At 39.0% G+C, this 23,307-nt stretch overlaps 1 protein-coding gene across 2 annotated transcripts in view; it reads right to left on the bottom strand.

Annotated features, from left to right (window-relative positions):
- The window catches only part of COL15A1 (collagen type XV alpha 1 chain), a 119,026-nt gene that overhangs the window by 68,483 nt on the left and 27,236 nt on the right, over positions 1-23,307 (bottom strand). For both annotated transcript variants that reach the window (XM_059476710.1, XM_059476719.1), the window contains exons 3-8: positions 12,245-12,792; positions 8,595-8,669; positions 8,082-8,174; positions 5,611-5,737; positions 4,230-4,348; positions 1,420-1,548 (exon numbers count right to left, since the gene is read on the bottom strand). In XM_059476710.1, the coding sequence (XP_059332693.1) occupies positions 1,420-1,548; positions 4,230-4,348; positions 5,611-5,737; positions 8,082-8,174; positions 8,595-8,669; positions 12,245-12,792 (1,091 nt within the window). The remainder of the gene's footprint in view (positions 1-1,419; positions 1,549-4,229; positions 4,349-5,610; positions 5,738-8,081; positions 8,175-8,594; positions 8,670-12,244; positions 12,793-23,307) is intronic.

The following is a 23,307-nucleotide window of genomic DNA, read 5'->3' as shown; positions in this document are numbered from 1 at the left end:
GGGAAGGATACACAGAGTGGCAGTGACAAACAAATGAGAAAGGAAACAAAGAAGCCAGGCAGCAGAACATCTGTGGTGGACATATACAGAACAGCAGCTGAGACATGCATGGAATGTGACAACTACAGGTTTGTTTTTGTGTGTTGCTGGGCAATACCTCACACAGAGGACACATGTGCAGGCTATCAGCAACTGGTAGACTGACCCAGGGCTGGGAGTTGTCTGGAGAAGCTGGAAAGGAACACCCCAGGAAGACGACAGCAAATGTGACAGAGAAGGGTAAAGTAGAGGAACTCAGAGAAAGGAAAGCAGGAATGATGAATAGATGATGCAGTTGAATTACTGCGCAAGATTAAAGGGGTGAGAGGTACATTTCAATTAACTCAAAAGTACTCTCAATTAACTACAAAGTTAATTGCAGCTGAAGTTAGGAGCAGGCAACATGGAAGCATGTGTCTATGGAGGGTCAATGAAGCACCCCTCTAGAAAGGGTCTGACTATGTCCCCTTTTTGAAATTCTCCTCTGCAAAAAAAAGCCAGCTTCACCGGAGCTGAATTCCTGGTACAGCTGCTTATGCAATGCCATGCCTCTTACTTTCTTTGCAACTGGGAAATCATAAATTTCTCTTAGAAACCTGAATTTTGCTCTCTTAACAACCTGAGGGTGTCAATTATGGCACCAGAACTGTCTTCTAAAGAGGGGAGATGAAGAAAACACTTTGCTGCTTAAGCCTCAATGTAGCAGAGCCTCATAAAAAATGTTGTGTTTTTATTAATTCAGTTAACCAAAATATGTATAAAAAATACTTATGGGTGACCCATTTTTACCAGGAATGCCCTAAAATAGAAAATCTTTGTTAGAAAGATAAACAAAACACTGTAATATAGAAGTAACAAAAGGTAAAAGCAAATAATTAAATTGCAATGTGCCATGAAGTGACAAAATGACAAACCAGAACTGTATCAAGCACAGTGCAATGTTTTGCGCCTCTCTTTAATCCCATGCATCTTGTGCTGATGGTTCACAAGGATCTGAATTGTGAAACATCCTGGATATAGAGAAGCCACTGAAGGAGGCCTGTGAGTTCTGCACCTTTGTCCGCACTCAGACATGACAGCTGGGAGGGTGCTGCAGTACTGCCCAAGGAGTTGGTGGAATTGCTGCTCTGAGAACATTTCTGTGTCAGCACAGCAGCTGTTGGCCTTTGCTTTCTGGTGGCTGCCACCAGGCCCCTGCCCCTGGCAAGTGTGCAGTGCAGGCAGGATCCTCCTGAGCTGCTGGGCTAAAATCCATCTCATAGAAGTGTAACTGGTGACAGTGTGCAAGGCTGTGCAGTTCCAGCTCTCCATGCATGTGTGATGGATCACTATTACCCTTTCTAAAATACATGTTCTGTTCAACAGAGAGAAAATACTCACAGGCTGACCAAGCTGCCCAGGTTTCCCTGGAGATCCAGGAGGTCCTTGATCTTTATTTTCCACATCTTCTATTCCTGACCCTCCTAGAGACTCTGTGGACCCGTCCTCTACTTCCTGACCTTTCTGGCCCTGAGTAATTAAAATGTGAAATATGAAAAATATGTTGTATTACTTTCCCCATTTTTCTCTCTAGCCACCCCCCTCCCCCTTCCCTTTCTCCTCCAAGCCTTGGTTTGTTCTATGCAGTGAGAACCTGACAGGCATCATGCAAACTGTATATTCCATTCAGCAAAGGCAATCCATGTTGAAGATCATTCATGCACCTAAAAATAAATTGCTCTCCGAGCTGGTTACCTAGATGCAAATGACCATGATCTAATTTCATATCCATATAAACCTGCATAGTCTAAGTCAATAGTGTAGATTTGAAAAAGTACAGTTTTCACATACTCAGTCTGCCAGGGAAAACGTTGCAAGAGTTAAGATAGACATGTTTTGGAGTGTTTTAGCTAACTTCCCCAAGATCCTCTACTCTATCAAAGGAGAGTTACATGTTGGTTAAAAAGTGGCAGAAGATGAAACAAAGAGTGCAAATGAACAACAGAAAGACTAAAATATTGCTAAACATTAGTATTTGGTCAAGAGAAAGTAATAACAACAAAAGGAATAATTCAAATATTCCAGGAACAAAACAAAACCTTCCAGGAATGAAGCTTGGACATTAATACATATTTAAATGAAAAACAAGTATACAGAACAAAACACGTTAAGTCAGTATTGTGTTTTGAAAGAAACACTAGAATTTACTCACATTTTAAAGCACTAATGAAATATTTTGAGTTCCATTAGCAGCTAATGAAACTAGGAGGGATGAAGTATAATAAATCTCAAAGCATTTTAAAGTTAACAGGATGACAGCTTTCAGCGAAGGAACTGTAAGATCATTTTTTAAAAGACCTTTCTGGGTTTTGCTAAAAGGAAAGGTCCCAAACACCAGGATTTTTTTTTTTAATCTGGACTAATTACAGAATTATTTTCCATCTGGAAAAAAAAAAATGAGAAGAGAATCTATTTGGTTAAACTGTGGGTAGGGATCATAGCCTGAATGAGACAACAGGATTCTTGATTCAGTATTAGAGTACTGAAGGAGGTAGCAGATGGTATGGCAGGACCCCTCTCAATCATCTTCTGAAGATCTTGAGAGTCTGGGCAGGTTCCTGTTGACTGGAACATGATCACTGTTATTCCAGTCTACAAAAAGGGTGTAAGGGAAGATGCAGAACTACAGCTCTGTCTGCCTAAACTCAGGCTAGATCAAGGAGAAGATTATACTGAGTACCACTGAAAAGCATTTAAAGAACACTGCACTTGTCAAGAACACTCAGCCTGGGTTCACAAAGCAAAATCCTGTTTAACTAGTTTGCTTTCTTTCTGTGGTGAAGTCACCCACATGAAGGATGAAGAGACAGAGGTGGATGTAATTTCCCTAGGTTTTTGTAATGCTGTCCATCACAGCATCCTTTGGGGCAGATTTTCGAGCTGTGGGATGAGTGAGCTCATGGTGCACTGGGTGAAGATCTGGCTGAAGGACAGAGCTTAAGAATTGCAGAGAACAGGGCCACATCTGGCTGGTGACTGGTCACCAGTGGTGTTCCTTGGGGCTCCATTCTAGAGCTGGTTCTGTTCAATATATCTCTCAGTGATCTGGATGCAGAAATTGAATGCACCATGAGCAAGTTTGCTGATGATTCCAAACTGGGAGGTGCTGGTGGCGCTCCTGAAGGACAGGAGGCCTTGCAAAGGGAGAGATTGGAGCATTGAGCAGTGATTAATAGCATGAAACAAAGCAAAAGCTGAGAGAGAAGTGGCAGTAACAACTCTTTAAAGTTATTATTTTCTAAATGATTTGTCATTATTATAATATATAATCCTCTTGGGTATCTATGTAATGAAAAATATGTAGAAATTGAAATAAAGTTAAGGAAATCTTATAAAGATCAGTAAGTAGCAAAACTACTTGTCACAACAGATTTAAGCTTAATGTGGCACAATTACTAAATCAAGACTGATTTTTTATTTAAGAAAAATGGCCCAAAATGAAAAAAAACAAGATGGTAATAGCTCATCTGATATTTGGTTTATTTATTTATATAAATTAATACTAGAATTGCTGCTTTAAAAATATGAGAATGCCGGCATGAAAATGTTAGAGGAATTATATTTGGAAGCTCTCCAACAAATACCAGAACTTCTTTATGTCAGCTCTAATGGATGATCCTTAACTTAATGTCTCACCTCTTGCTATATTTTACCGCAGTAAACACAGGAACACAAGAAGACCCTGCAAGGAGCAGCCTTAAACACTTGAACTAAACACACATGATGTGGAAATTTTATTCTAAATTTCTGTAATTTATGACACCGTGTGTTTACTGGCAAAAAGAAGCAGTCATGAATGTAGTTTCAAATAATAAAAAGAATGAACTTTTGGTGTGGGAGTCTCAAGGCAAGAGGAAGGAAAGGTCATTACTTTTTTTTTGCTTAGAATAATCTGTGTTGGCTGCTGAAGTAGGAATGTTAATCAATAAAAAATGCACTGCCAGATGATAATTTTGAAACATAACAACAAATAGGGCAAGTATTCCAGTAGCTCACAGGATTGCAAATGGGTGACCTATGTAATTCTAATTTGTAGAACCACACAGAATTCAGGTTACACACTGCCTTACAAATGCTATATGTTTCAAAGCCCAGATTTTTATGTTCTTGGGACTAAAAGATAAGGCATGTGATCCACCTGTTATACAGACCTCCTCTCTGCTTACTCCTGGCAAAATACCAGCACCAGAGCCATCTTCTTCTCTTAACATTTTCTGTGTGACAGTGGTAGACTCATTGTTGTCTTGTCCAGTTTCCATGACAGCTAAATCTAAATAAAACAATCACTTATTAATGACAGAGCAAAACAAAACCTGCTTAGACAAATGCTACTAGTTTTATGAAAAAAGAAATTATTCAAATTATTACTAAAGTACATTCAAAAGATTAATATTAGTCATTTTACAACTCTGAAAATTTTAAAAGAAAAAAAAAGAAAAAGGTGAGAGTAAAATTACAAAATATGTCTATTTTAATGTCCAGAACTGTATTGCATCATCATGTTTTCCTCAAGCTCTAGTCTAATGGTTGCCTATTTTTCATCCATGTAACACAAAAAAAAGAGAGTTAATTACAACAGGTACTATCTGAACTATGTGTGGAGTTAAAATAGCAACATTGTCTTTGGCCTTATTAATATATTAAGCTTTTTTTTTTGTTTTCTAGGAGTGTCCTGAAGTTGTCCTAGCTGTGGAGAACAGGATTCCTCACTGCATTATGCCTTGCTGTCATTGCTTTGCTGCCTACTCTTGCACCCAAAACACCCCACTGGTGCATTAGGCACATTCACATCCTTTGGAGGAAATAGAAGTAGTAAATAGTTGTTTATTCCTTGGCAGGATTCAGTTTTACTGAAAGGCTGTGCTTTACTGTACCAAGTCGTCAAATAAATGTCCATCTTAGATCCCTTTTAAAGGTGCCATGTGGTTTTAGAGCCAGCAGGACAGTTTGCAGAGGTAGGACTCAAGGGGTGCCATGCTTCTCACCAGCCTGAGCAGAATGAAGATGATTTTTCTCCTTTCATTCCCTTTGCCTAACACTTGCATTTCTTTTTTTTCTTAGTAGATTGTCCCAGCAGCTCCTCAGGTCAGTTTCTTAGTTTTATCCAACTAATGTTTTTTTAAGATTTTAAAATATTAACTACAATTCTGTAACTGAAACTTCCACACTATAGAAGGGTAAATCCATTCTCTGCATGTTTAACAATGAGTCTGGGATAAACCCCTATATGGAGGGAGAAGTTAGAGATGTTTTGAACAGTGATTGTAGTTGCTATCACTTACCTTTGCTGCATTTAATAAATTGCAATTTATCAGACTGCACTTTGAAAGACCAAATGTTTGATGAGCCAGTTCTTTTCTAGCACACAGGATGTCCAAAACCATAGGATTTTACTTTCCTGGCAGCATTCAAAATATGACAGTGGCTTTCCATACACGGGGAAATGACAGACTCAAAACCAGAGAATGTAAATGACCCTACCCCCCCCCCCCAAAAAAAAAAGCCCCAAAACTTGAAAACTTGAAGCAGTGCCTTGTTCTTTAAATTTAGCTGCTTCTGAGGTTTCTTCTGATCTGTGATTTCCAGAGAAATCATTCTCTTCCAAATAAGCCAGTATGGTCGGGGGGGCTTCCACTGGCTCTGCCAACGAATCTTCAGGCTAAAAAAAAAAATCCCAAAGAATGATTTAGAGTAAAGGCTTATCACATGTTTTAAAGGGAGAATCACTAGATTACCTTCCTTAAAGCACAGTAATCATAACTACCATATCTGTGAAGCAAACCATAATTCTGACAAAAAATAGTGCAGTACCTTTGGACTCCATTCCTCCAAAGCAAGGGATATACACTCGAGAACCCATAGAGAGGGAGGAAATCACAAGCAATATACATTTGTCTGAGACTGTATTTTGAGGTAGGACCTTTGGCTTGATTCATTCCAGCTTGGCTTGGTATTGCTTTGCCTACTAAAGTGTCTTTATTTCAACCCATGAGTTTTCTGACTTCTCTTCCAATTCTTTCTCCTCCCATTGGTGGAGCAATGAGGAAATGGCTGTATGGTGCTTAGTGGCCAGCTGGGATTGAATCACATCTTTCATAAGGAGGAATAAAAGCCAAAAATTCTACTACTGCTGTGTGTAACTTTGAATAGTGTGGTAATTATGAAGATTCTTAAACAGAAGCTAAAAACAATAGCTAAAAGAATTTATATTTTTCTGGATAAAGAAGCTAGACATATTTTCTGAATGAGCTATAGTTTTATCCAAATGAGAAAAAGTCAAGGCACAGTAAGATTTCCTGGATTAAATTTTGTGGTGTGATGTAAAATGCAGAGGAGTCGTCAAGCACTGGGGTGATTTTGCTGCCATTTGGAAAAACCCTACCTGGCTGCAAAAATTCAGGAAAAGTAAACTGCAAATCCTGCATCCAGTGAGGAATTACCCACGTAGCAGTACCAGCTGGGGCCAGCTGCCTGTCTTTTGATCACTTGGAGAAAGATGAGAGAGGAAGGACTGCCTCAAGAAGGCTCAGAACTATCTTATCAATATGTAGAAGATCTTCACAAGAGGGAGTAAAGGAGACAGAACCAGATCCTTTTCTGTAGCCAGTGAAAGGAAAAGAGACAATGGACACACATTGAAATACAAGAAATTGAGGCTATGTGTCAGAAAAAAACATCCATTGAAACAGGGAGGATGTGGAGTCTCCATTCTTGAAGAAATTCAAAAACCAACTGGCACTGAACAACCTGCTTACTGAGCAAGCTGCTGTATTTGGCTCTGCTTTGAAAAAGGAATTGGACAGGGCAATTTTCAAAAGTCCCTTTTAAATTCAACTAGTCTGTGACTCTGTGCAAAGCACAAGGCAGGCCAAAATGAGTTTGGTGAGCTATATGTAAAAGGCAAAAAAGTAATAAAATTTTATTTAAACACATCAGGAGCAGGAGGCTGGGTCAATACTTAATAAAGTTAGAAAAAGAGTGATCAGAGAATTTGAAGTCTATAATAGAAAATAAGGTTTTCTTCCATTCATGACCCTGGAAGATATTCTTAGGAAATTCAGCAGTGAATATGACTAAAATGGAAGTCTTTGTTTGAAAACGGTTGGAAACACAGTAAGCGAATGACAGGACATCACGACCAAAAAGTGTTTGCCCATGGGTTCTGTAAGATTCAATAGTGAAATAGCTGAAGCGTGTACAATATCAGACAAATGTGAGCATAGTTTCTGTGAAGACATTTCTCAGAAAACAACTGATTTTCTCTAAAGGAACCAATGAGAACTTATATTTAAAATAAAAAAAGAATGTTTGACACAAGAAGCATGGAAAGCTTCATTGTGAGGAATGGACTAGAATATTTAAGCCTTAATAAAAAAAAGGCCTTAAGCCTTTGTACCTTAATATTTAAGGTACAAAAAGTGGGGCGGACACAATGTGTTGGAAATCTCTAAAAATGGTAAGAAACGGCTGTTTACTCTGTTATCCAGTCAATTAACTACCAAATGAGAGTGGCAGTCAGCATGTTCAGAAGGGCAAGAAAAAGGTGCACGTCCTTCACAAATCATGTCATTAAATTAGCTAAGGAATTATGCAGCAGGAATCAGAGGGTGGTAAAATTCTCATGTGTTAAAAAAGTCCCAAACAACAGAGCAAGAAATTCAAAGATGAATAGCTCAGCTGAGTTCTACTAACCACATATAGTCTTAGCACAAGCATTTCCTGAGATAAAAATTGGTGCAGAGTGAGAGTGTTCCCAGGAAGTGTCATATGTATTTTCCCAATCTTGTATTACACTCTTCCCAAGATCTGGTTGCTGATTATTATCAAATATACCAGATCTTTTATCTGGCACTGTGCCATCATTCTCATGGATGGGTGCACATTGTTCTGTAGGAGCCTTGGAAATTGCCAATTATGAAAGCCATTCATCAAATCCAGACCCCACCCTTTAAAAAAGTAATATTAAACCAGAGTTTTAAAGTAGATAAGTCAAATAAATTTACCCTTATGGGAAGATGAGAAGGTGCCAGAGCTTCTTGTGCCTCAGAACTGTCATGTTCTTGAATGCTGCCATTGCCACTGCTGTCCCCTGAAGCCTGTGCAAAAGCAAATTATTGGGGAAAAGTTCATAAAAGTCAGGGAAAAAAGCATGATCTCCAAGGAATTGGCTATTTAAATGCAGAAAAATGCTCCTTTTTTTGGCTGGTGAAGCCTCAGTGTCATCATGATGTTAACTTATTTCAGTGCTTATAGCATTCCATGAAAATGACCCTTCAGAAAAATAAAAGCCACAGTTCATTTCCTGAAAGCTCTTTTTGACAAAACAAAATTATACTTTTGAAAAAATAGGTTTGGGGGATTGTACAGGAGACAAAATCCACCCCACATATCGTTTTAAGTACAATACAATGTTTCCAAGAAAAAAAATTTCCATATTTAGTGTTATGAAAGATGTCAAATAGAAATTTACTTTGAAATCTCTGAGGTGCTGAGGTAGTGCTTATAAGAATACTTACATAAGGGTCATCATCTTCACAATGATCTTCAGTAGTCCTTGGATCAGATTTGATTGTCAGATGTTGAATTGAGCCCTACATGGAACACCAAAAACATTTCAAGGAAGTAATATTTTAAGTAGCATTTGTGAAGGGGAGTGAGGGTGGAGGGGTGGAAATTAAATAAAGCAACAAAATTCCCCAAATTGTGCTCTGATTTACTTGGAAAATGGTCTAAAGTATAAAATTTCATTACAGTAATCCAAATTTAAGATATAAATATGTTCACAAATTTTTCTTTTGCAAAATGTTGAGCAAACAGAAGCTGCCAGAATATAATGACTGTCATGTCCCAGTGACACTGTGATCACCACACTGCATTGTTAGTGCCCCAGCTGAAGAATCTAGTCCTGGATTATGTCACACATGCTGTAAAAAACTCTGCTTTTTTAGGTAAGAAGTGCACTGGAGCTCCAGAAGTGGCATGTGAAACCCCTAAAAATTGAGACAAAGGATGGGAAAGGAATACCAATAAGTGACGAAGTGAGTTAGGAAGAAACCAAGTAAAACCTTTCCAGAATGGAAATAAAGGAGATGGATTTTCTGATAATAAATGTTTCTTTTTTCAGAGTCACCAACTGTACTTCTCAGTCTGACATGCTGAAGGAGCAGTAACAATTTCATTTAAATCATTTAACTATTGTTTCTGCAAAGACTCACAGTGCTTTAAGAAATGTGGGGGATGTTTCCTTACTACAAGATTTCACATGATGCACAATAGGGCACAAAGATAGATATTCAAGTTGAGAACATGTTTCTATGTAACACACAACCTAGAATATTTTAGAAAAGAATAAAATTTTTGATTCTATCTTTAAAAATCCTCTAATTTATCTGCCTTTGAAGATTATGAAACTCATGTGCTTGGTGCCTCCTGAGTTTGCTGGACTTCCGCAGCATCCTTCTCTGTAATCTCAACATCCCATTTCTCTCAAAACTTAATGGGCAACTCAGATATTGAATGATGTCAGACTGACTGAACAATTCACTGACAAATCATACATGAAAGGAGGCACAACCAATTAAGCAGTCTCTTGGAAGTGATCTCTTTTTTTTCACAGTACAAGTGAATCACATTTGGAGAGCACATTTTTCTCCTCTTGCTCTAATCTGTGGCCCTGGATGATAAAGTAAAATGGAAAGCTCTAATGTTTCCCAAGTGTTACTGCTAGCCGATTCCTCCAACTAGGAAAATCATGGACCAGTCTGCATGAGAGGGGTAGTAGGTATGTGATATTTACTCCCTCTCTGGGTCTTATAGCTGCTGCTGCCTTCCCTGTGAAAACTGGTTTGCAGCATCTGGCATCATCACTGATTCAGCTATACTTGGCTGTTGTCTGGTTTCTACTTTTCTTTACAAGCATCAGGGCTAGATTTTCCTTTGGTTTCAATAAAACTGATGATAGTTATGTCCTTTTGTGTCTGACAAGCACAGCCTTAGACACATGAATTCCCATTAGCCAGAGGAAACCATCTGACATCTATTCATTTGCACAATCTGCTATGATTTGTTTCTGTTTCGGGCAATTAATGTAAACAGTTCTTGGCATAGAAACAGAGTTTGAGTGAGGTTCAAGCATTCAGTTTTTCTACTCAAAAGCAATTGTGACATATGATGCAAGAAGAAATAAAGGCACGGAAACCTAGACTACAAGTCATAATTAGTGCTAATGAAGCACTCAGAGTATTGGCTGAAATTTATGTACTCAATATAGCATACAGAACAGCCTGTTTCCATGGAAATGCATTACAGTGTTATCCACCATGCATTTCTGTCATCATATTTACAGATTTATTGGTGATCATCTCAGCAAGGGATCACCACATGTGTTTTCCAGGTGGGATAATGTCCTGGGTTGCAAGATGTGGGTGGGGGGTGTGTATTCTATTGCCATCTGTTAGAGGTGGGGCGGTTATCTTCTGTTAATTGGGCAGTTTTTCTTTATCTCTTCCACAAAACAATCCTGCCTCTGGGGAGATACGTTCTGTTAATGGGCCACTGAATCTCACTGCATGACTGATAAAATGACATCATCCTATTGTGAGATGCTCCACCCAGGGGGACGAGCCAGGCACTCCTACCAGGATATACTCTGAGATTTGAAACACCAGAGTCAGCTCCCCTGCATTCCCAGAGGAGCAGCTTTCTTCTCCACGGGGTTCCTAGAGGAAGACCAGGCCCATTTATATCACCGCTGGATCTTCAGAGGAAGACTACACCCTTCTACAGGATCCCTGCTCCAACAGAACCACATTTGTCACTCCAGGAGGACTGCAGCCACCATTTCAATAGGGCTGCTACCAACACCCTGACCCACAGGATGTCAGGTCATATTCTGATTCTGTTTATGTTGTTTTGTATTACCAGCTTGTTTATTTTCTTTTTTTATTTTCTTCCCTAATAAGGAGCTGTTATTCCTGCTCCCATATCTTTGCCTGAGAGCCCCTTAATTTCAAAATTATAACAACTGGAGGGGCTTTACATTTTTCATTTCAGGGGAAGCTCCTGCCTTCCTTAGCAGACACCTGTCTTTTTCAAACCAAGACAGATACCAAAGTGGTTTCCTTTTCTTGAATGTTTCTGAATCCTACTTAGTGGTCAGGCATTCACAATACTCCAGTCCTCCTATTTGCCTAAGAAAGGTAGCACCAACATGCAGTTTTCCTACATATCACTTTCCACCCTTTATTTTCTGATAATCCATATAGTTCTGTGATTCTAGATGCTTAGACTAGTCAGACAAATTATAAAAGTACATTAAACTTGCTGCTTACCAGGTGGAGTTCACAACCTGCCAATTTTGGAAAGAACACCTTTATTCCCTAAAGAAAAGGATCCACTCTGTTTTGTGCTGCTGCTTGACAAATTTAGAGGAGATATTAATTTCACAAAACACAGTACAAGTTCTGAAGTATAGGAAATACAAAAATAGGACAGACAAAGTGTCACATTTTCCTTTCCATTTGACAGAATTTATCTCAGACATAGTGTCTGCTCTCAGTGGCTGAAAATTGCAGTCAGGATGCAACAGAAAGGATGCTTACACTCAATCTAAGAAGGCTTGGGAGCCTTGTAGTAAAGGTTTTGGCGCATTCTATTTCCTAAAGCGCCTGATATGCTTCAAACAACAAATAAATTTTAAAAATACACCCTTATCTTCCAACTATCTTTCCCTTTGATGACATCATTCTCCTTCTGATGTTGAATATAAATACCTAACTAATAACAATTTAAATAATTGGCTTAATAGTAAAATATTCCCAAAAATTAACAAAATTAATTCTCTGAAATCTGTCCTTCTTAGATAGGCTATAAAAATTATGTGACGTATTTACTTTGAAAATAAGTATGTCACATAATATAGCCTATATTCAAACTGAAGATTTGGCTTAATATCTGGACTATTAATAAAATTCTGAGGCTCTCAGAATATTTGTATATTAAATCAGAGGTTATATAACTTCACTGTCCAAACCCTAGCTAGCTATGGAAAATACAAGCTGTATGATTTGACCCTCACTTGGGATATAACCACATCAAGAAGGACTTCTTGGGTAGGGAGTACATGCATTAAACACTGAGGCATGTGGATTCATGAGACAGCACTTACTGTGAACTTTTCCAGTCCTGTGGCTCCTGCATTACCAACAAATATGCCAGAGCCAGATTCAAATACCAAGGTTCGAGCAGGCCTTTGAAACTGAAGCCTCTGATACTCTTCACAGTCCATGAACAAAGCAATATAATTTCCCTCAACAGTCACTGTAAATTTATTCCACCTGTTGGTCATCACTGGCACTTTAAAGGAAGCAGCCTCTCGGGAGATATGGGATCCAGGCTCTGTGTAGTACATGATTATTCTCTGGGTGCTGTCATCAACTGGGGAAATCCTCAGTCCTAGGTAGATTGTCTTCTGGAAAGCATCTGTTATTGCAAAGAGCACTCCTCCACGATCACTGTTTGGTTTCACGGTAGCCACGATAGCAAAGTCGCTGTAGAAAGGCGATGGTATGATAGCACTGGTCAGTCTGCCAATGTTGGAATCGGGACCAAAGCTGTAAGCTGGGAACCCTCCATAGCCCGTCACAAAGTAGACAGAAGGAGGAAGAGGGACTCCTATTAACTCTGTGAGGTCAAGGTGTCCTTTCGAGCCTCGTTCTGTACACGAGAAAAAAAAGTGTTATTTGTCCTTGAGGTGCGCAGCCCATTTGATTCACATGATTTAAGAAAGGCCTGAAAAACTGAAATGCAGTGCTGTTCTACCAGGAACATACTTCTGGTACTTCAGGCCACAGTCTAGGTAGTGCTTAAACCCATCTAGTGTATGTACACATGTCATTATTTGTCCTTTGACTAATAGAGATTACTCATATACTAAAGGAAGGCACATGTAAACATTTGGTGAAATTGAATGGCAACAAGTATTTCTGGCAACATATATTTACTTCAGCTGTCCATAAACTGCAAAAAATGCTGAATGTGCTTGCATAGTGAATGCAGTGGAAAATGAGCAACACTTGATTTCTTAAATATATTGAGATCCTTTTTTTCTCAAAAAACCAGCAATATTTCTCTACAAACAGCATGACACAGTTTCACAAAACAGGATAAAATTTGCAGTGGGTTTGCTTTATCCCTTGCAGTTACCTATGTCTACAACAGAGGTTAGATTTTATTTATGCCCTATTTCCACATTTACCTCCTAAATTGCACTGCATATATAACAAATACTATTCAGCAATGAAAACTCAGTTTTGTAAGGAGAATTCACTTTGGCAAAAAGACAGAATTATGTATCTCTGCCAAACATGCCCAGAGAGACAACTCCCACCGGGTAATGAAGAAGCAATGACAATAGCTAAATATTAGTGCCCAATTTTAACTAGAAATTTGGGGTGGCACAGTCTAGCAAAATATCAGAAACACAACAACCAATTTTCTTCTTCTAAGAAGTAAAAGCAAGCAAGAAAAGAAAAGATTTTTAATCATAATGACCAATTCAGATCTGAATCTATACAGAAATCCTCTTTCAATTTTTAAATTTACTCAGTTACCTGTGAATATAACAGCTATATAGGCTGAATGAATCCAAATGGATCATTAATGGAAAAGGTGTGACAGTCCATCTGAACACCACAAGCAAAATGAACTGAAAAACTGCTTAAAATACCTGATTAAAATCAGGCAAAACAAAAGAATGTTACTCTTTGCTCTGTAAACTGGCAAGCTGGTTCTAATGAAAAGCTAGATAGTTTATTCAGCTGCAATGTATTTCTGTTATTCATTGTTCATATGCAGTACCAGCCTGGAATATGCATGGCAAAGTGTCTTCCATTGTACTACTGGCTTTGCAAAGAAATTGTCAAGTGTTCTTCCTGTGCCAAAAATGCTATAGCACAATTGAAATAAATCCTAATCTATCTTATTCTCTGTACTTTATAATCATAGAATGAAAACGTTGGAAAAGACCTCCCAGATCATTGAGTCCAAATGTAAACCCAGCCCCACCATGTTCACCACTAAACCAAGTCTACAACTGCCACATCCACACACCTTTTGAACACTTCCAAAGGGAGCTCATTAACTGCAAAAAAAAGGCTGATGTGCTTCATACAGAAACAATTGCTCTGAAATATTTTTAAAATTATAGATGTTTTGTTTAGAAAAACTAGCTCCTCATCCAGAAACCAAATCCCTTTGGCACTTTAAAATGCTTTGCCAGATAGATTTCCCCCCCCCCCCCCCCCCCCCTTCCCAACAGCTGAAGTGGATATACTTATTTGCTGGCCAAACACAGCTAACAATATTTTGATTGTCAGTCTAATATTGGGTCATGTTTCCTATTCACACATACAAGCACAAAAAGAAACCTGCACTACAAACAAAATACGCAAGCCATTACACAAGGGTAAGAAGGTAAGGAAAATAGTGATCTTGAGGGATAATATAGGAGCTGTACACTGATTCCAAAGCTACATCCAAAGAGTCATGGTAAAGTGACTAAGAAAGGAGATGGGCAATAGCTAAGATGTTCAGCAATCAGGCTTGGACAGCAGGATGCATCCTAGGAGAGAAATCAATAAATACAACTGTAGTTTTCACATTTCCCATTCGCAAGGGAAGTTCTAGTGATTGGAAAGGAACCATTCATTCTCCCCACACAATGTGCAGAGCTGCAGTGTCATTGCAGTTTCCCAGTCACTCACCCAACAGTAACAGACAGAGCCCCAAACACAAGCTCTTTTAGCCTCTAAGACAAACAAAATGTGTCTGCAAAAGGTGGCAGCAAAGACAGCAAAGAGTCAGGATTTTCATTTGAGTAAAATAAGTCAGAAGGCCCAGGAAGAGTCTGCACTTCAGTTGAGGTTGGGGTAGAAGCTTGTACCTGTCCACTGCAGAAAATCAAAACGGAACAAGTGTCCAGCCAAATTCCATACTTACATCTCATACCCAGCTCTTAATGGATTTATGAGGACCTAGAGACACAGTTAAAAGCAGAATTCAGACCTACAGCCACAGGTTTTCAATTATATATGACAAAATAACGTGTCCCTAATGCTCCATTTATTAATTTTAGAATAAAACTACTCACTTATTCCCTTACATAAATAGGTAAATGCCATGCTATTTTAATTACCTGTAGGCCAGCAGAGGACTATGTTGCATCAGAATAGTTTTGTTTCAAACACTACTAAGGCATTGGATATTGGGGAGCATCCAGAATTCATCTAATTTATATCCATGCTTCCTAGACCTGGGGGACTGGAAGTTATAGTACAGAAGCAGCTTTAACATTAGCTATATTTTAGCTCAACAAGCATTACCCCATAAACTGGGCTGGTACTTTTATAATTTAGAGCAATGAGCTGTACTTTTAATTTGTTACTATTTGTTAGTGTATGTCATAGTTGGAATTGTTATAGAATTTGCTGATAGCTAGCCATTCCCACTGAGTAGCTTCAGGGACCATTTGAGAAGCACCAATGTGTAGTAAAAGTCATCTGGTAAGTCAGTATATGGAGTGTTTCAAGACTGCAGACTACAATAGTAGGGGTTAGGTTGTTGGGGTTTTTTTTCTTTTATTCCAATTTTTGCATGTAATTACTTTGGCAGGGTGGAATTTCAAATCTGTGGGATCTAAAATGCTTTTTCACTGCTTACAAGGGATTAAGTAGAGGAAAGAAAAAATAACCACTTGCTTGGACCCTATTACATTTGTTTTAGATGTTGGGGCACAAACACAATATTTATATATTATAAAAGGGAATGGAGGCAGAGAAAGGTCCACACTCATATAATTTAATTGTAACACTGTGACTTTTTGGTTAGGAGCCTCCTTTCAGATGCAGTTTCTGGCACCCACAGCACTGCTTCTGGACTGTGCACATGTGTTATGTCATCCTGGTTGCCTCCTCCTCATATTTTCCATCATGGAGCAGGGTAGCCCCAGTGCTAGGCCTGATGCAAAACCCTTGGATGATCAAGCTGCATAATGGAATCATAGAATTCTTTGGGTTGGAAAGGACCTTCAAAGTCAAGTATTTCCAGCCCCTCTGCCATGGGCACGGGCACCTGGACCAGGATGTTCAGAGCCCCATCCAACCTGACCTTGAACACTTCCAGGGATGAGGCACCCAAGGCTTCTCTGGGCAACCTGTGCCACTGCCTCACCACCCTTCTAAGCAGGGAATATCTTCCTAACATCTAACCTAAACCTATCCTTCAGTTCATGTGTCTGACCACTACATGCCCTTGGGAAAAGTCCCTCTCCAGCTCTCTTGTAGGCCCCTTTAGGTACTGGAACTTGCTATAAAGTTTCCTGAAATCTTTCTCTTCTCCAGAGAAGATGCTATCAGGATGCTACACTAAAAGCTACTCTAGGAATCCAGCTACTAGAATCAAGAATTTTCTTACAAATAATAATTTAAAACATGAGGATATTCACGGGGAGTAGGGTATTTGTATATCTTGTCTTCAAGAGCTCATATAAAACTTGGAATACACAGTCCCTGTTTCTAGCTGGTACAGCACACTTCAACACAACTTAACTTCAAAGCACACTGCCGCACAGACTTTGGGAAACTACTGCAACAGAGTCAAAGGCTACAGGGTTACAGATAAGGACACTGTCAGTCCACTTTTATCCACGGTTTCACCACTAGAAAATGGAAGCAGAGTTCAAAGGCAAGGCCCTCACCTCTGACACAGACAGAATTACCCATCTCAGCCTAATTTTAAAATATGCAATTCCCATGTTCCAAGTCTGAAAAAAAGGAGTATTGACAAGTCCTTTGAGCAAAAGAACATGATTGGCAGTGGTATAGTCAGATCAACCCAAATCACACTGCTGCAAAACAAACACACTGCTGTTGTCTTCCTCACTGTGAGAAGATGCTCAAGCTGAACTATCTCAACTACATGAATACAAAGACTGAAATTACAGATGTTTGTCGTATTTGGCCCCAACCACTTACACTTTAGCAGTAATATTCATTCAGCTGATATTTTAAGGATTGTCCCATTTAGGTTTTCTGTTATGTTTTTAGCTAGAAATGCCTGTTAAAAATTATTCAGGTATATCAGCTGGCACATTTAGCCCAATTCTGCTCCAGGTTAATGAACCATGATGGGTACATAAGGGTCAGAATAACATGCTCTAGCATACTGCTATTTGCTAAATATAAGAAGTTAACCACCCTTTGCTAAGACTATGACAGCTGGTTTTAACTCGCTCAAGGGAGGGCTTGGGAGGCTCCACACAGGTGGGAGTGGGATGGGTGCTGGCTTTCGAATGAAAAAATTATTATTTTCCCTTTGTTTCTAGCTTAACTTCACCTTGTGTTTCCCCCTGTTCCTCTTCAGACATTTTTATTTGAGCTGCCCCTGGCCCATGCCTGTAAAACTCCATTCACTCCATGGTTGTGGACTCTCATCCTGTGTAAGAACAGCTCATTCCACTGCTGTCCACTGCTGCATGAGCCTTGCTGGGAGCTCCTCTCCATGTTCTTTTAATGACATGAGATAAAAGCAGTATTCTACTGAGGCTTTCATAACCAAACCAGGCTCAGAGCAGCCAAGATCAGGCACTTCTTTTGTCTGTAAACTTGAGCCAAGGTGACCTTGCTTCCCTGTCCTCTTCCCATCCAAATAATCACAACTCCAGGCTGTAAGCTCCCTTTCCAGCAGCATAAAGAAACCATCTCTGTGTCAGTGGTGCAGTGCCTCTGCTCTCCCTACTCTGCATTCAAAGAGATGCTGTAACTTTAACAGAACATTCTTTTATACAGAATGCAGTTACTATGTGCAGTAAGAGAATTCCTTCTTCCCTGCTGCCAAAGTACTTTTATTTTGAACTAGCAAGAAATATTCGTAGCAATACCATTAAGCAGAGAAGGATTTCCACATCTACCAAATGAATAAAATTTAATCAAGTATTGCAGAGATAAAAAGAAGGGAAATATTGTAACACAGTCCCAGATGTGCTGCATGAAATGGAAGAGGCCAGCATCATTGCTGCTACCAGAAAAAACAGCGTTAACTGTGCTTGAACACATTTTTAGCTGCCATTAATACACTGTTGGAAAACATGGATAGAATGTGTTGGTATTAAAGGCTGCAGCGTTTCCTTCCAGATGACTCAGGAGACCTCAGAAGCGCTTTCTGGTGGTGTTGCACACCTGGAAGTCGGGCTGCATCCAGCAGGGGTTGGGGTATTCACTGGCACGCCAGGGCAGGGCGGGCACTCCCTTGAGAGAACCGCTTTCGAGCATTTTCCTCCTGCTCCTGCTTTAACGTCATTGTCATTCTGCCCTCTACTGGGCTAAAGAGCTTAAATATAGACAATTAAATAAACATCTATTTTGCAAAAAATACTGTTTGGGGGCTCCCCCCAGTCCCCGTTTTATCTTGTTTGAGAAACTATATTTCATTTCAATGCTTTCAAACTAACCACCACCACCGCCACCAACATGGTGTCTTCCATACAATCAGTTTTTCTGGTTTTCTTTTTTTTCCCCCTGATCTAATACTGCACTATTTTCTTATTGTTTTGTCAGTTGTTCTACTAGGAGACCTACTACATATTTTTGGGAACCTTTTTTTTTGTACATAAACCCAAGGCTTTTTAATGTGTACTCAATGAACTCTTATAATGACAAAAATCTATTTTTTAAATACACTTGTTTCCTTGAGCCACAGCAGTAGATAATAAAAAATACAGCATATACACTAAATATTCATTGTCCTTCTTTCCTTACAAATGGACAAGAGGAAAAAGTGGGAAATATTTAGCCATTCAACTCCAGTAGTGAGGCAAAGCTAACTGAGCTGTTAACCGGGTCAAGAGACTGAAAGCACTATCTGGAAACTCAGAGTCCTTTTCCTCTTTCTGAGTTTGCAGCCCCCTGACGTGTGTGGATTTGCTCTACTCCTACCATGCAAGGTTCACAGTCTACTTATGAGGCCTTTAGAGCCATTTAATTACCTGTGAAAGGGATCCTTTTTTCATGCTAATCCCTTGGGGATGTACCAGGCCCATCAATTTCAAGACATTATTCTTTACAGTTGCACATATTCCATATATTCCATATTTTCCATATGCATTACTGGAAAAAGCAAAGGCAAATAGCTAGAAGCCCTTCATGGAAAAAGATTTCCAGACTTGTTAGGACATCCAGACTCCTAAAGATAACTCAACAAAACTAACCTGCGTAAGAATTACAGAGTCTGCATCAAATATTGCAGCTGTTCAATAGCAGGCACCTGTGACCAGGTTGGACACTGACTTTATGAAATAAAGTCTGTGGTGATGCACGTGTGTAGCTGTGAGTGAGCAGTCTGATTGCCAGCTGGAGAGACAAGTAGCCCTTAATGACTGCAGGAGAGCAGAAGCTTTTGCATTTCACCACTAGGAAGCAACACAGCACTTCATAAATCAGATGGGAACTTTGGCTGAGGAGAACATTGCTTATGAATCACCAGTGTCTGCTGTGCAAGCTCTTTTACAGCATCTAAGCTAGGATGTTTTAATTTCCATTACGTGTCTAACAAAGCAGATGTGAATTATCACCCTACCCTTCTTCTTTCACAATGACCTTGAAAATCAGACAAAGTACATCGTCTTCTGTTTATTTTCTTAGGGGGGTTGGGGGGGACATAAAAAGAAGAAAATTCTGGCTGAGGGAGCTGATGCTCTTAGATTTAACAGTTGTACATGCCAGCAGAGAGTCTCTGCCCAAATGTGGAAAAACAGACACTGGCATAGTCTGGCACACTGACCTGAATATAAATTCTCATCCCATATAAAGAGGTTGAATGGGAAGCAAGGATATAGAACACTTAATCAGCAGCTCCTGCAGTTGCCCCTGCTGTCTCTGCCAGACCCTGTCTCCACTGCAAGGGTCTGTCATAGAACAGGGGCATAAGAAGGATATGGACAGGTGGGATTTGTGAGTTACAATTTGCTCAATGAAAATTAAAAACCTTCAGCCAAAAATTCTCCTTTGCTCCTCACACGTGAATGACCTGAACACTGCCTTCTCCCTGTGTTTCCCATGAGTATCATGCCCTCCTGCTTCTCCTCTGGCACCGAACGAACCAGAAAGCTCTCTCTCATCAGGGAATCCTGCTCCTGGCAATCATGTACATAGTCAGTGCCTGTGTAAGGAGACAGATGCCATGCTCCCTGCCCACACCACTGTCAGGACATCTGTTTTATCACAGCAGTAAAAGTCTGTATGTTCAGTGAGCCTTCAGGCCGACTTTGTATGCTGTGTGCAGCTTGATCTTGCAAGCAGACCCTACCCAAGACCACCCAAGGACAAGCATTATCTCCTATATGGCTGGAAAGGGTGCCTTTAGTAGTTTTTGAATGGAACATGAAAGAAACAAAGTGCTGATAGATATTTTTGTAGCTTCTATGGTCTCTGTGTGATAGGGGCTGATACATTTATAACACAGCATCAGAGCTTTAGGCTCAGCATTATAAGACCTTGCTCACACAGCTAAGCTGAGAGTAGAAAATCACTTTATTCCAGTTCAGACTAGGTGAGAACAGAAAAAGATAAATATTGCTGCACTAATTGAGGTTACGTTTTGGACTTCGTTGTTTTGGGGTTTTGTTATTGTTGGTTTTTATTTTTAAAAATTGAGGGCTATAAACCCGGTAAGATAGAGGATTTTTTATGCATCCTTGACTCTTCCACAGCACTTTGAGACCTGGTGGACAGTGTGCCTCTCTCAGATGACTAAGCTATCCATTCTTTTAAGCTAAGCAACAGAAGTTGATATTCTGTTACTAATGTTTCATTTTCAATTCCTTAGGAGGACTTCTATTTTCTTCTAAGAGCATCCCTTTCATAAATGTTCTTAAATTTATGCACCTGAAATTTAGAATTTATTTTTATCCTTCTAAATGTATTCTCATGTATTCTTTACACTATTGGATTTAGTAGCTAATAGATTTGATTTATAAAAAGCCAGGGTTCAGAGAAGTTAAAAAAGATTGTGAGGTAGATGATATGGGAACAGTAAATACTAGAAGTGTCTTGTGTTGAACACTAACATTTCTGAAAACTAAATGCTTTTATAGCATGAATGCACCAGTAAGAACGCAGAAATAAAATCTAGCCAACATAGTCCTTCTTTTTCCATCTTCCTGTTTCCCAAGAATTTCATTTCCCAGGAGCTGTGTTACAGTACTTTTATATCTTAGTATAAATCACACATGCTTTTATTATGCTCCTAGTTTTTTGCTTTTCCCCAGTGAACACACTGAATTTTTAAAAAAAGTTGATTGATTTTAAACAAGATAGCATAAAAATGTCATCTCTAGTCAAAAAGCTCTAGGCTGAAATCCTGGCTAAAGTCCCAAGTGAAAGACTTTCTGCTTTTACAATTATTACTTGATATAATTTCCTGGAATTTTGTGTTATGATTGGATTCTGTTGCTAGGAAAGGGTAAGCACTCACAAAAGCTTTTCCAGCATTTAAGGCCTCTTATGCAAATATGTTGTTTTTTCAAACAATCCCTCTCTAAGTGGAGGCACAAGTATGTTTCCCAACTTTACTCTGTTCCTGATCCATGAGGTTTGTAAGGATTTAATGGCCATCAGGCATTCGTGATGTCAAATTTGGTGCATAGAAGTTCAAGCTCAAAGCAGACTCAGAAATCTTTGCACAGACATGTGCTGCAATAATATGTGCATTATTTCCTAGTGAAACCAAGTTAAACTCAAAGCATCACTGTAATATCTGCCGACAGATATCCTCTTAAACACAAATATAATGGGTTCTTTCTTTCAGCTCAGTGGAGTAACTGCTTTACTCCTTACAAACCACAGATTTCCCACTAGGGACCTCACACATGGTCCCATGCAACAGTAAACCAAGTAAATCTGGTTTCACCTACCTGACTTCATAAACAAATATTTTGTCAAGTATCTTTTAGAGGAATTGCTGTCTTTATTAACAAGAACATAGAAGTTTCCTTTAGAAGACAATTGAAGTAAAAAAATGAGATGCTGGATATAGGTATTTTACCCCCTTCATACACATGAAGAATGCAGTGCAGTGACTTTACTTTTACACAGCTTCAAATGTGCACAGTCTCATACTTTACATTATCCAGTTTTGGGACTTTTTCACAACCAGAAACTCTGGAAGTTCAGATAAAATCCTCAGATATAGACCTACTCACTGCTGTATTTTCAAATACTTCAAAAAGTGTCAATTAGTTCTACAAACAAGATTTATAATTTTTTTATATTTTCACTGACATACTACCATGGAACACCCATAAACTGCTGACTTTTTTCCAAAAAGACATCATGAAGAAAGTGACCATGCTATGAAATATGTTATTCTATGTAGATGATGACCAGGAGTCTTTCCTTATGGTGTAGCTGGATTTTCAGGCATGTATTTCCCCTTTTCACTCCATCCTTGTCTACCTATCATTACAAGACCCATAATGCTGTATCAACCAGCAGCTTGAGAAACTTGAGAGAGATGAAACAAACTTCACCCTGATTCAAAGCTGCATTTCTCTTGTGTATTTCCACGGAAATATGGCAGGAACCGTGTGGCAACATTGGAACAGCCCTATTGATCAGACCTTTTAGCAATGCAGTTCACTGTTTTAATCAGGATCTAGCATGCTACTAAGACCTTTTATGTACACATATGTGCATCAAATCTTGAGTTATCTAGCTGTGACATCATTGATCACTGCCTGATGACTAAATCAGAGACCAGATTGCCAGATCACAATTAACCATAAGAACACTGACTCAAAGGGAAGTAGAAGATAATGCATTTTCCAGCTTGGTGACATTAATTTTAACAGGTCTACTATAATGCAGAATTATTGAACTAATTCTGATGTTACTAATTACTGAACTAATTCTGTGCACAGCTTATTGACTTCATGAGCAGTTCTCCACTGCTTGTATACAATGTGAATTAATCAATAGCTTCTGTCTAGAATAACTGAAACATCTGTTATATTTTATTCAGGATTTAAAGCTGTATAAACAAAGGGGGAAAATGAATATTTTTTTTAAATCACACAGAGAATATATTATGTTTTACATATGCATGGCTAAAAATAATTTCATTTCCTCCAGAGTATTTAGAGAATAGATGAAGTCTTAGTCTTGGTAAATACTATATTTT

This window comes from Ammospiza nelsoni, chromosome 1 (assembly GCF_027579445.1).
Source record: "Ammospiza nelsoni isolate bAmmNel1 chromosome 1, bAmmNel1.pri, whole genome shotgun sequence".
Taxonomy (NCBI): Eukaryota; Metazoa; Chordata; class Aves; order Passeriformes; family Passerellidae; genus Ammospiza; species Ammospiza nelsoni.
This window is presented reverse-complemented; position numbering and strand designations above follow the sequence as displayed.